At 44.8% G+C, this 12,645-nt stretch overlaps 3 protein-coding genes across 3 annotated transcripts; 1 reads left to right on the top strand and 2 right to left on the bottom strand.

Annotated features, from left to right (window-relative positions):
* Positions 1–2,123: 2,123 nt before the first annotated feature.
* FPRO_15919 (uncharacterized protein) lies at positions 2,124–2,345 on the bottom strand (the record flags this gene model as incomplete). Its single annotated transcript, XM_031224841.1, has 2 exons — positions 2,124–2,188; positions 2,237–2,345. 2 exons carry the CDS (start codon positions 2,343–2,345, stop codon positions 2,124–2,126), a joined length of 174 nt encoding a protein of 57 aa, XP_031090060.1.
* Positions 2,346–3,176: 831 nt separating this feature from the next.
* Positions 3,177–3,860, top strand: FPRO_15918 (uncharacterized protein; the record flags this gene model as incomplete). The annotated part of the gene is made up of 1 exon (XM_031224840.1): positions 3,177–3,860. The coding sequence occupies one exon, from the start codon at positions 3,177–3,179 to the stop codon at positions 3,858–3,860; it is 684 nt and encodes a 227-aa protein (XP_031090059.1).
* A 3,708-nt stretch (positions 3,861–7,568) lies between these two features.
* FPRO_15917 (uncharacterized protein) lies at positions 7,569–11,426 on the bottom strand (the record flags this gene model as incomplete). Its single annotated transcript, XM_031224839.1, has 4 exons — positions 7,569–10,278; positions 10,317–10,489; positions 10,543–11,161; positions 11,308–11,426. 4 exons carry the CDS (start codon positions 11,424–11,426, stop codon positions 7,569–7,571), a joined length of 3,621 nt encoding a protein of 1,206 aa, XP_031090058.1.
* Between the last annotated feature and the right edge of the window lie 1,219 nt (positions 11,427–12,645).

Raw genomic sequence — 12,645 nt, 5'->3', positions numbered from 1 at the left:
GCTAATATTAATTATAACTATTAATATAATACCTACTATATAAAATAGCCTATAGCTATATAATTAGGCCTATTATATAATTAGCTATAATCTTAATATAGCTATTAGGCCTGCCTTATAGAAAGCTAATAGGAAAAAACTAAAAGAGGTCTATATAATAGCAGCTACTATTAAGAAGAACTTCTTATTAAAGTATTAATTTAATCTAATTAAAATAGCTATCTTTAATTATAACCTAATTAGGTTAATCTATTATATAGGCTATCTTAGCTTAATTAATCTAAACTAGATTAATAATAAGCTATTAGGTCTAAAGGATCTAGAGAAAGACTTAAGGGAAGGTTATCCCCTTAAATTAGACTAGGCTGCCTTCCTTACTGCTATTATTGGCTTAAATATATATAAAAAGTGGCTTTTTAATATAGCTAAAAGGGTTATTATAGTAAAGGGGATATTACTTTTAATATAATAGGCTAGTTATAGTTTAAGACTATAAGAGTAAAGCTAGGATAGTATATCTATATATAGAGTTAGATAAATATAGGGTAATAGCAGGATTTTAGGACTAAAGGTTTAAAGGAATTAGGTTAACTCTATTTATATAAGTTAGTTAGTAAAAGCTAAATTAACCTAAAGTTAATAATAACTAGATCTACTAATTAAATATATATGCCAGGGCATATAACTAATTAACCTTATATCTAAGAACTGCAAATAAAGTGATATCAGTAAAGAATTAGTGGTTTAAACTGGGGTAATTAACCTTATATCTAAGAATAGTTAAAGTAATATTAATAAAGAAGTAGTAATTTAAAGTAGAGATAGTTTATTTATAGCTTTAAATACTTTAAATATATATTTAGAATTTTATATTAAAAAGTTATAATAGAAAGTTTAATAGTTATTTAAAATAAAAAAATATAATAAAAAATATTTCTAATATTTTTATTAAATTTAATATTAAAAAACTAGAACTTATTTTATTTTCTATTTTATTAAAAATAATAATTTTATTAATATAATATTATATAGTTTTTAAGAGCTACTAGCCTTATTAATTATATAGAGATTAGCCTTATAGTACTATATAGCAAAAAGAACTTTTAGCATGCTGCTTGCTATAGTAGTCAATCTATCAGCATGACTGAGTATATCTGTATGGAAGTGACCGTTGCGTGAGGACGACAAGTTGTCACGTGGGAACGAGGCATCGGTCTGCTTTGGTCTCAAGTTTGAGATGTTGCAATACGCATTCGATTGATAGCTATCTTATGATATTATCTCTGAATCTTTGGGCGAGAGACGTTTTATTTCGCACAGGCGATGCCGTTGCCATGAGCCAAGGAGACTGTTACTATTGTGCGGAAGATTATTTGTACATCAATTACCAAGGTCTGATAGACTGAGGTAAATCACCAAGTCGTTTTGTCGGCGATGTGCTGGTCGGCGGCCAAGCGCCGCTTTGTGGACTTTGTTTGGCCGACGCCGAGATGTTGTAGAGCTTTCCAACGATGACTTGTCGTAATGTTGGGGAGGTTGGTCGGTCTCGAGGAACCCGTGTGCGTGGAATCGATGTGCGATTCAAGCAGACTTTCTTACATGATCTCCTGACTTGTTCCTGTTGATCATTACTATTATCGCGAGCCTGATGTAGCAGATCTCACAGACGGCGAACACGCTAGTGAGAGCGATGAAGCGAGCTTTGGCTCTTCGTTATATTGGAGGTGTTGAGAGGCGGGGAAAGAAATCTTGTGCTGTTGACATGCAGCTGTTGTACTTTAACCTTGTGCGATCGTGGCATCGAACAAGCGTGGCGACCCTCGATGTGACGAGCGAGTGGCATTCTGAGAGCATGTTGAAGGAAGCGTCCCTTTTACACAGAGGTAGGACAGATTCGAAAACAGGGTCATGAGGGGCACGGGCAGATAACTAGAGCAGTCGGACGACCGAAAGGTTGTGACTAGTGTTGTGTATAGATTTGTGGGTTACGCTTGGTTGCTAAACAAGTCGGCTTGTCGTGGAGCCCGTTGGTCGTTCTGTTTGGGGGGCGGTCCGCAGCCCTTTACCGTGGGAGTCTCAAGGAACTTGTGTCGGTAATGAAAGAATATTGGGTGGCGACGACGCTAACAGTGTAAAGGGGAGAATAGAGAGGAGGAAAGGGATTTGGACAAGATGTCGAACGGCTCAACTACCGAACACATTAGCTCTGAGAATGGATGGCACCCAGGCACCTCACCAATAAGGTGCTGCCCTAGCTCGCAGCAGAAGCCAGCACGATCGAGACATAAAGCCGCTGGCATCGGACAGCGGCACATACAAAGGCGTGGTGCTGTCCTACAATCCATTGTTGCTTCTAAAGCGTCGCGGGCTTCGACTTTGGCGGTATTGCTTCCTAGGCTATCGGCTAACCCAATTGTGTTCTAAGGTCAAATGGCGAGTTCGGTTCGAGGCGATGAGGAGGTTCTCGCAGCAAGCAGAAGGGAAGTCGGAATTCGAAGTTGCGCTAGTAATCAGAGAAGATGACGTTCAAACCTGTATAGAGTTAGCCAGATGATAAGAGTGTAGACGCACCTGGTCAATATAGCACACACAGCCCAGGGGATCAAAGATCAAATCAGTTACTACACCAGCCGGCAACCTGTTGACTCCCGAATCACAGCCGGCAAGATCAAGCGTCAGGCCCCCGAATCAAAGCCGGCGGGCGCTGAACCAGGCCCCGTCTACAGTGCCCCGGTTGTTCCAAGAAAGGAGGCATCGCGCTCGTTTGATGGGGTACAAGTCGGAATTTTATAGCGGCCTGTAGTGGCGGTTCACCGGGTCTTTGGACTTGTGCTGTGTGCTTGTGAAGGGGAAGAAGATTTGGTGATGAGGGAGAGTTGGAGATGGAGATGGAGGGGCAGAGAGATGAGGGGCATGAACCTGAGTCGCGTTACGGGGCAGCAAGGGCACGCGCGATCATGTGACATCTTGGGCCAGTGGCAGATTGGCGCCACATCTAAGTGGCTAGATTTAGAACAGCCATACGGCGAACCCTCCACCCTGAGCCGATGTGTGCTATTGTTGCCTACAAGGTGAAGTCAATTTACTGAGTTACTCGCTTTTAGGTAAACATAATCTTACATTCGCTCTCACTTCTACCTGAACGACATAGCCGCGTTCTGCACGACTCAACTAGTATGTTAGACACAAATACTCAAATCTCTACGGCCGCCGTCGTCGGCTGGCCAAGTGGTGATAACCTCAAGTACCTGGCCGATCCCGATCCAATGCAGAGCAGCCTGACATTCAAGACACGAATCGATAACACTTCTTCCCTTTTCGAAATCCGGGTCCCTATCCATCTCAAACTCACGGAAAAGAAAACACCTAGACTCTCGTCCCTCATTTTGAGCATGCTCTCGACCATAGAGACCTTTTCCTTTCAAGTCCTCGCGACAATCTCTCAACCCTCAAGGGGAAAACTGAGCTCTCAAGTCCTTGGCCTCGATTTTAAGCTCAATGAGAACATTACGGTCCTTATTCCTCTGCACGCGAAGAAACAGCCGGTCCAAGGCAAGACGCAATCTGGTGTTGTTCTCGACTTTATTCGCGAGATATCTCAAATTAAATTCTTCTCCGTGTATATCGATCATACTTATTCACATGAGGCTGGGCTAAATTCCATCCGCAATGCAATAGATGGGGGCCGATACCGATCCACTCGCAAAAGACAGCTTGACCTGCAGAGCCTACATCAAGGTCAAGGTACCCAGATTACTCGTTTTCCTTCGCAGTCGGAAGGACTACCTGCTTACGATGACGTGCCATCATCCTCTTTAAACATAACGACACAAAAGAGAAAAAGCCACGGCAAGAGCTAAATGACCAAGAGATTGAGACAAGCACGGCGGGCTGAGACTCTTGAAGCCCTGAGCCAAAAGATGGCCACCTTCGAGTTGTGGAAGACTTCCTAGGAGGAGGAGAAGCTCAAGGAGAGTCAAAAAGTGCAAGAGCTACAGGAAAGGGTGGTTACATTGGAAAAAGAAAAGATACGACTGGAAAAAGCCCTCGATGACCAAAAAACGAGGACCAGGGCCAGGCGTAGGCATGGCTGCATCGGAAGGTCAGACGGTTGAGATTTGACACAGCACAAAAGGAGATAAAGGATCTGCGAAGGAGAATCAAAACAGCAGAAGAGGAGATTGAAGCCCTCCAACAACAAAACGACAAAGTCGACTTTGAAGGCTATGACGCAAGAATCTCTGAGGTACAAGAGGAGGTAAAAGAGCTCGATGAAAAGTGCTCAGGTATCAACGACGACATGGTCACTCAGTAGAATTTGAGAGATTTTAGAGAGGACCTCAGACAAGCTATCGGGAGAAGGATATTGGGCGATGACTATCGATGGTACACCTTGAAAGAGAAACTGGATAGTTGGGCATATTGGCCAGGTCATTGGGTAGCTGTTTATGTATCATACGACCTTTTTAAAGAAGAGCCGTCACAGAGGGCAACATTGTCTCATCAACAGAAGAAGTCAGCGTCAAGATCAATCACACGAGTCCTCACCAAGACATGTGCCAAAAGGATACAAAGCTTGGTTTCTAAGTCTTGGGTGCAAGAAACCAGGCTCGGACTCAAATACCGATGAGGAGAAGTGGAAGACGGAAATGTGATTTATATAAGGATCGAGGAGACTGACATCGTAACTTAGAACGCCCCACTGATCAACACCGTCTTCCCTGCTTGGGCCACACCGGCGTTTGGTTTCACCTGCTGTAGCTATCTACATCTGTTGGAGATTTGTCTAACACACTACCTTACCCATCCTGCCGAGAGTGATGCGGACAATAGGAGCAAGGCTGGCCGGCCAGACTCTATACATGAAATGCGCCAACAAAACATCTACCTTTTGAATTCATTCAAGTTTCGCCATAATCTATGTGCTAAGTGAAAGAATGACGTTCTATTTCATTGTGTAGGCTTGGTTCATTGGTTGGTGCTCAGAAACTGGTTGGCGATCACGATGTGTTGCCAAATATCCCACCAAGTCAAACTTAATGAAGGCATTTGCCTCGGCTAGGATTTAGCCTCTCAGCATGAGCGGTGTCTTATCATGGTCGGCATGGCTTTGAGCTCTCATTCCCGTAAGGTATTCTGAGCGCGTACGAGATGTAGAAGAAAGGCGACCCGATACGTTGTAAGATGCAGGATTGTTGTCACAAAAGATCATAACTGTCCCAAGTCACCCTAGAAGAGGTAAGATGGTGATGTAAATACACTGGCTCACGCATAGTGATCATTGTGAGGAAGCAGGTCTCCGTTATCCATTAAGAAACGCGTTTTCTCATTACATTAGAAGCACTTCTAAACGCCAATACTCCTGCTTTATTATCGATTCTCTCAACTCTTCTCCTCTATGAATTCGAAGACAGCAACAAAATCCTGATCAAGCTCAGGCGCCACAGAATCATCTCGGACTCACAGAACTTGACACCGAATCCGGCGTCCCGTGCTGCCGAAGCAACACAAGTAATACATTGGATCACAATTTGATGAACTAGGACTGACTGGTCTTGGTAGCTACCATGATTGAGGGATTGAAGCTTGCATAGACTCTATTCTGTTATCGTCATTGCCTTCTGCGAGATGGCAATGACCATGGCAAGCGGGTTACTACAAGTAACAGACCTGATTGAATAGTCGAAAGAAGCCAGTAAACAGGATCCTGAGCTTCGAGCAGAATGAAGGTTATATGCGACATCCTGAAGTTAGCTGCAAAAAGCGACCGACCACGTACAACTACTGATAGCAGTAGCATTAGGTCTCTTGTTGGATGTCGTAAGCCTACAGAGGCAACCAGGCTTTTCTTAATGATATCACTCTAAGTGTTTGTTGCCGAAGATATGCTTAGCAGTTCTAGTGACTCTGACGGGCTGTCCTGAACCTCACTCCATCTAAAACGTCACCAACATACGACCCTGACTCACAGAGAACTGGCGTTGTACTACTTGAAGCTTTCCATTCAAAAGGCTGAGGCTCATCTAATATTGTTCCTTGAGACTGGTCCAGAGAAACTCACGGAGACTTTCACTGAACCTTGCTTTGATGGTTTTGTTTTTAGGTGTGTTGTGCAAGACATTTTATCAGGTTTTGCGCGGAGGTTGACAATAATGTATCCCGAGCTTTGTATTATGTTGATCAGTCCCGAAGGCCCTGACAACTCAGGCTAAAGATTCAGTGCCGCTTGCGAGTACCCTGGCACGGTGTCATAGCCTAGCCTTCACTTCCCTAGTAGTATTAATACAGTCACCGATAAGAGTGGGTATTAGAGTTCTCATGGGGATACTGGATAGAATGATGTCTATGGAGGGAATGAGAAAGATTATGGACCTTATGGTGTTTGCTAATTAAGGCAATATAACGTCGATGAGAAACCTATCAGTATATTGGATACGAAATTTAGTTGTGGCTATACCAGGAGCGGCTCATAGTCTACAATGGGCGATTCTGCGAGTCTTTGTAAATACAGAGAACATTATTAGGTGGGTGTAGTAGCGACTCAGGAAGCGGGCAAGATATCAGATATCTGGGGATGAAATTTCAAGGCCATGGGTGTCATTTGGATCGCTCATGTACACATTCTACCTTTAAATGGATACCGATAGTGTGAAATATTTGGTTAGTTGATGTGTGATGAAGCTATTAATCCATGCTATAGTACACAGCACACCCTGCAGTGCATATGAGGATAATCGGAGGCGAAACTCAAGCACACCAAAATCCCTTCCTGTTCCTGGAGTTGAGCCCCTGTCGCTTTAGGTTGAGGTGGGCTGAGCGAGGGGACAAGTCAGGGGCCAGGGGTCCATTTTCAGGATCACGAATACCGACTACGCCCCATTTCGTGAAAAAGTGAACCGGACGATGGAAGGAAACCGAATCCTAAACTGCAATATCAACTGCTAATCATTGTGCTGATATATTACTAAATCGTGCTTCGTAGGCGTCTTTCTAAAGACGTTGAGAACCCCGCTTGCGCGGGTGCGAATGTTCTCTTGACTGGTGCTAGTTCACATATTAAGTTGATCTCATGACATGGCACTTATGGAATTCGATGGCTTAACCCTCCAGAACTGATTAGCCAACGATTAGGCATCCAGATCCTCGAAGAGAGAACCACTCCTTGTGTTTCTCCCTTCCATTAGGTGAGAACCTAGTGAGCATCCACTCCGCGGCGCCTGAAGCTCAGTACATACAGTCTTTTCGTTCAAGGTCGTTTGGAACGGGCTGACATTACTAGTCTAAACCCCTAAGGCCTCGCCCTTTTTAAATACCAATTGCTAAATAAGTCCTTTTGGAGTAACTGTAGGGGGCACCCATTTTTACTAAAAGAAATAAAAGCGATTGTAGCTAGCATCCTTGTAATATCAAGCTTCGCCCTTTTAGATCCAAAGATGCAGCAGTCATATCAGTCAGGTTTTACTGGTCATATACCCTTGTCTTTACTAACATATCTTATTTTTTTAGCTAGAGATTTTAGCAGGTATACTACACGTCCGCTGTGAGTTGGAAGCGAGACCATCATCTTTTCATTCGGTCGAAAGTCTCTCGCTTCCGGCCTCATAGAGCGAGTCCAAAACCTTACATACAATATCACCGAACTTTCGATCAAGGTCACGACTTTGGGCAGCAAAAATTCGACCTCTTTCATGCCGCCAAGAGCCCCGATCCCATAGAAGCTCTTCAAATGCCGCTTCCAACTTAAGTTTCTCGTCCCTCAACGTTTCATCTTCTATATTTTTGGGGGCTCTCTCGCAACGCCTGCCTTTCCCCTCACTTTCCAGCACTATACACTTGACATAAGGTACTCTGTCGTGTACTGCAAAGTGTTCAGGCCATCGAGATGGGTCTTTCCAGAATAGCTCGCGAATTTGGAAGAACTCGACGAACCATCTCGTAGATACAGCGAAGGCAACCTTCCAGTCAAAGGGCAGTGGTTGTGTATCCAAACAGAATGCGCCATAATCATTTTTGTCTAGTATGATATACCCAGTTGACGGAAGCAAAGTGTTGAAAACTCGAATACATGCTCCAATGTCCAAGTAGAGAAGCTTCAATTCGTTCGAGTAAGTTTCATCCTCGTCGAATTCGTCTGAATAACGGTCAATAAAGGTTAGACTCGCAATAACCTTGAATAGCCGTCGCAAGAATGCCAAAAAAGGCGTCGTAGTTTTCTCGAGACTGTTCTTCACCAGAACTGGGAAAACAGCCTGAGCGTCGGCATTTGCCAGAAGCATATACTTGACTGAGCCAATAGATCGTCTAATCATCTTGAATGTAAGGATATTATATTCTTGTGTATCCATGGATTTCATCCAGTCGTCGGGAATCATACTGGTTATTTCCTCATGTGTCTCGAAAATGTCGCAAGCCGAGAACAGGATTGCGTTCTGTTCGTCGATCGTCAACGTCGCCAACATCCGTTCCCGACTTTGTGACAGAAATTGACTCGCACCATATGCCGCAGCACATATGAACATGGCCAATTGCAGCGAGTCCGTTTGTGATACAGCACCCAACATCTCGCTGAAGTCGTTCAGCAATCTTAGCTCGTCGTCAACACCGACATGACCAATCACGACATGGCATGCTAGCAATCCTGCAAAAGAGGCGCAAGCCTGAGTTTCCATGTTTTCAGGCAGTAATAAAGGGATCATTCGCACATAGTCAGCGAAGATGTTAGTTTTGTAGACTATGTTAAAGATCGCTGTGCCCTCGAGAGCTTCCAGAATTCGCAGCCACTTGTCTTCAGGATCGCGGGTATCATAACCTAGTAATACTCGACCAGAAGGCGTATTCAATAGATACTCGCGAACGGACCTATGAATAAACCCGACTTCAGATTGCTTTGACAATGGTAGAGCCAGTGGAATACTAGCTCTATGTTCCACGAAGGCCGAAATATGTGATTGGTGCTCGACAAGCCCAGCGCTCCTCGCTGATAGCCATCTTGAGTGCTTCTTAAACAGTAATTGCACTTGCTGGATTGTTGCCAGCCGACCAATGCGGAGAATTCCCAAAATTTCCTTGCTAAGGGAAATATTTGTCAAAAATAAGTTGCCTACGAAAGTAGTCATCCACTGGTTCGGCTCATGGTGAGAGTCAAGCATCATCCAAAAAATCTGAGCAGACTCTTTTCGATATAAATCTTGGTCCATATTATGTCTAGACCACATCTGCTGATACAGGTCATCGAGACTGGGGGCGAATTCAGTCGTCCGTTGGTACAGAATCTGGAGCGAGTCTCCATTATCCATACCCCGTAAGAGACTGCGAACAGCTAATGCAACCCACAAGAAGATACCACAAGACTTTTCCACCAGGGTATGTTTAAGACGGTGAACCTTCCAAGAGAAGCTTTTATCTTGTGTATCACCGAAAGTCTTGAGGCGCGGGGCAAGTCTCTGTTCTATGTATGCCTTAATGCCATGACGGTTTAGATCCTGCAGGTGCAGCGATGGGCATGGCAATAGGCCTGATAACGAGTTCTCCTCGCGACTTGACACGCAGACCTTCACATTTTGAATATTGGCCAGGGCCGTCATCAGTTCAACTGCCAGGCCGTGATGTTCATTCGGAACCTCATCCAGTCCGTCAATAAAAAGACAAAAGGCTGTTTCTGACTTCTCAAGGATATAAGTCAGAGTCTCCTGAAGTTCTTTTGCAGACCAGTCGTTCTCAGATTGCTTTGTTGCCAAAGACGGGTGATCTTGGAGGACTTTGTCCAACAAAGCACATTCTGAATTCAGTACTTGATATAACAAAGACCTGCAGCACCCTTGAACTTGTCTTTGTAGCGGACTGGTGTTGACTTCAACAAAAAAGAAGCGAAGTATCCGCACGGAGGATTGCCATTTTTGGAGATATCGAGGGGTTCGGTGATCGTTTATCAAGAACTTCATGACGGTGCTCTTGCCGCATCCTGCCTTCCCACGGATCCAGAACATCGATTCGTTTGACTCCAGCCAGAGTTGTAATAAGCTGCCTGTATGTTGTTCTTTGACACAGTCGAGATAGAAACGACCTGCCGTGCCTGTCAAAGCAGCCTGTCCATTACTGGAAGTCGTTTGGTTCGTTCTTGGTGAGGCGGCCTTCGGACTGGCAAAGATCCATTGTACAGTTTCGACGGATGTATAATCGATGGAATTTTCTCTAGCATTCATTTCTGACCACCACAGCGTAGACAAGAGTTGCTTTCTTTGATCTTCTGAGATGCTTCCCAGCCATTTAGCCTTTAAACTGGTCGCAAGTTCACCATACTAGGAAATGGTAATCACCTCATTCTTAGCTCCATGGTCCAGCTTTCCCAGGCATGTTTGAGAGCGCGGTCGACCTTGGAATACTCAGGATCTTCCTCCGAGAACTTACACATATCCCCATGGTTCTTATTCATGGCGCGCGTGCGTTCGATGTCTACGTCTCCTAGGGACGAACATGCCTTTTCAACAACCTACAAAGGTTAAAACTATAGTTTGTGAGGGTTCGGAAACTTGAAACACTTACGAGCTTCCCATGAAGAAGCGGTGTTCCTCTCTGTTCTTGAAATGAAGTGATTGTCCAACGATTCTTCCTGACCAAAGGAAGAAATTCATCGCGCAACTGTTCCAACTCCGCTGAGCTAGGCAGCAGTGTAGCCATTGTGTTTGGATTTACCCTCACACCAGCTATTTTTGCCAAGCTTTGTACAATATGATGGCTGATGCCTCTTGGATCAGCCCCTCCATGTGGAGTGCCAAAGAACAAGATACCAATTACCGAATCATAAATGAGACCAAGGTTCCTGTTTGCTAGTTGTTCCCTGCACTTCTCAGAATATCGCAATGCCTGCTTGACCACGATACCGCCCAGGCTGTGTGCAACGAAGATCAGGGGAACATTTTCTTCATTCGCGGGCCTAACGTCAGCCAGGCTTGCCACTAACTCCTTGCCCTCGCCGTAGATTGTGTTCTGGTTCTCTGGTCGGAAGGGAGAGCCAAGTTTGGTATCGTAACCAAAAGTCCATACGCGGGCACTTGGCAGAGTTTGTGGAACTCTATCCCGTGGCCAGTAAGTCGTGGTTTTACTACCCTGGAACGTCCATGTCTTCTGTGGGTGGCCGGTAAACCCATGGACAAACACCACGCTGTTTATCATCAGTCATATTTCGTTGTAAAAACAGTTCATCGTTGATTCAACCTTGTGATCAAGCCGAGTTTGTCTCAGTCTTGAAATTACGTGCAAGTTTGACTAGGGCTGGGACTTATTTTCAGAAGAAGACATCATACTTACTCAACTTCTGTATTTCCATTATCCGGTTCCCAAATCAACGTCAACCCAACATCACTGATTGGGCCGCTGGCAGGCACTGGGCCGGGTTTTGACCTTTTAAATTGTCGGATAAAGCTCATTTCTGACTTCTCGTTGTCTGATCCATTTGTGAGGTGAAGGAAACGTGGATCTCTGGGTGTCATGCGATCCAGAGGCCCAAGATCAGACCAAAACCAAAGAAGCGTGCGGGGTATTTAGCGCCCACCAGATGACAAATAAGCTTATCGCTGGGAAGAAGGATATCCCGCCCCGGGATAACGAGAAATTAGGGGCGTGATCCTTACCTTATTGGTCCGTTGCCCCATGGCTGATCCAGTCTGCATAACGACTGGTCGGTCACTCACTCTTTTGTGCATCTGACCACGTACGTGCGTGTCAGATCGCGAGCAATATGGATTGATCGTTCCCATAGTATAGTTAAATCTTAGGAGGAAGAAACAATATATTAGAGCGTAGCATTTCTAAATATATAAGAATTCAATTATGGTTAAGTTCTAGTATTTTCGTCAAAGGACTGAAAGTGGGATCCTGGTCCCAAAAAGGGGTCTAAGGCTGACTGTGGTTGAGGTTTTGTAAGAGTATAGTGCTGTGAGAGCCTGGAAGACCTACTTTGGCTGCTGGAGGCAGCCCAAGGCCCCTTACAACTTGACGCGGAAGGCGGCCCAGCCACTTAATGTCTAAAATGGTTGTCCTAGGCAACAGTGAGGGCGATGAGTATTTTGCCCGTATGTGTTTTTTTGGTGTTCTTTACCTTTGTGGCCTGGAGGCTGAAGCCTCTTTTGGCCCCTCAACCTTATCACAAAATGTCTAGAGACTTTTGACTCTCAGTCCATTGGGTAGTTTTTTACACTCCGGAAGCTCTCACATGTTGCTATCTCGTTCGTGAGAGTTTAGGGGAGGGGGTGAGGGTTGACGAAACTAGCACGCTGAGGGCCGAGACATAGGAACGCGAGTGGCCGCTGACTGTTACTCAGCCAGTGGGTTGATCAGAGCTGATGCAGGCTGGTAAAACGCTGAGCGAAGTTGAGCCAGTGAGCGGGGAGGCATTGGAACTGGCGACCTTGATACATCACGTGTCGTTTGAGTTGGGTCTCCGAATACCAAGGTATTTAGTTTATACTACATAGTCATTACTACCTTGCACAGTCTAAAATACCCGCACTTCTTTCTCTGCTAGCTCACGACCTCACACAAGTCTGCGAAATTTTGCGTCCATTCAAAGCAAGCCACGCAAAACAACAGCTCTGATATGTGGCAGCACTTGACCTTTTCCTTTGTGGTGATTTTTAGCTCGCCGCT

Source organism: Fusarium proliferatum (assembly GCF_900067095.1).
Source record: "Fusarium proliferatum ET1 genome assembly, contig: FPRO_scaffold017, whole genome shotgun sequence".
Taxonomy (NCBI): domain Eukaryota; kingdom Fungi; phylum Ascomycota; class Sordariomycetes; order Hypocreales; family Nectriaceae; genus Fusarium; species Fusarium proliferatum.
Note: the sequence above shows the minus strand (reverse complement) of the source record. Positions and strands in the feature narration are given on the sequence as shown.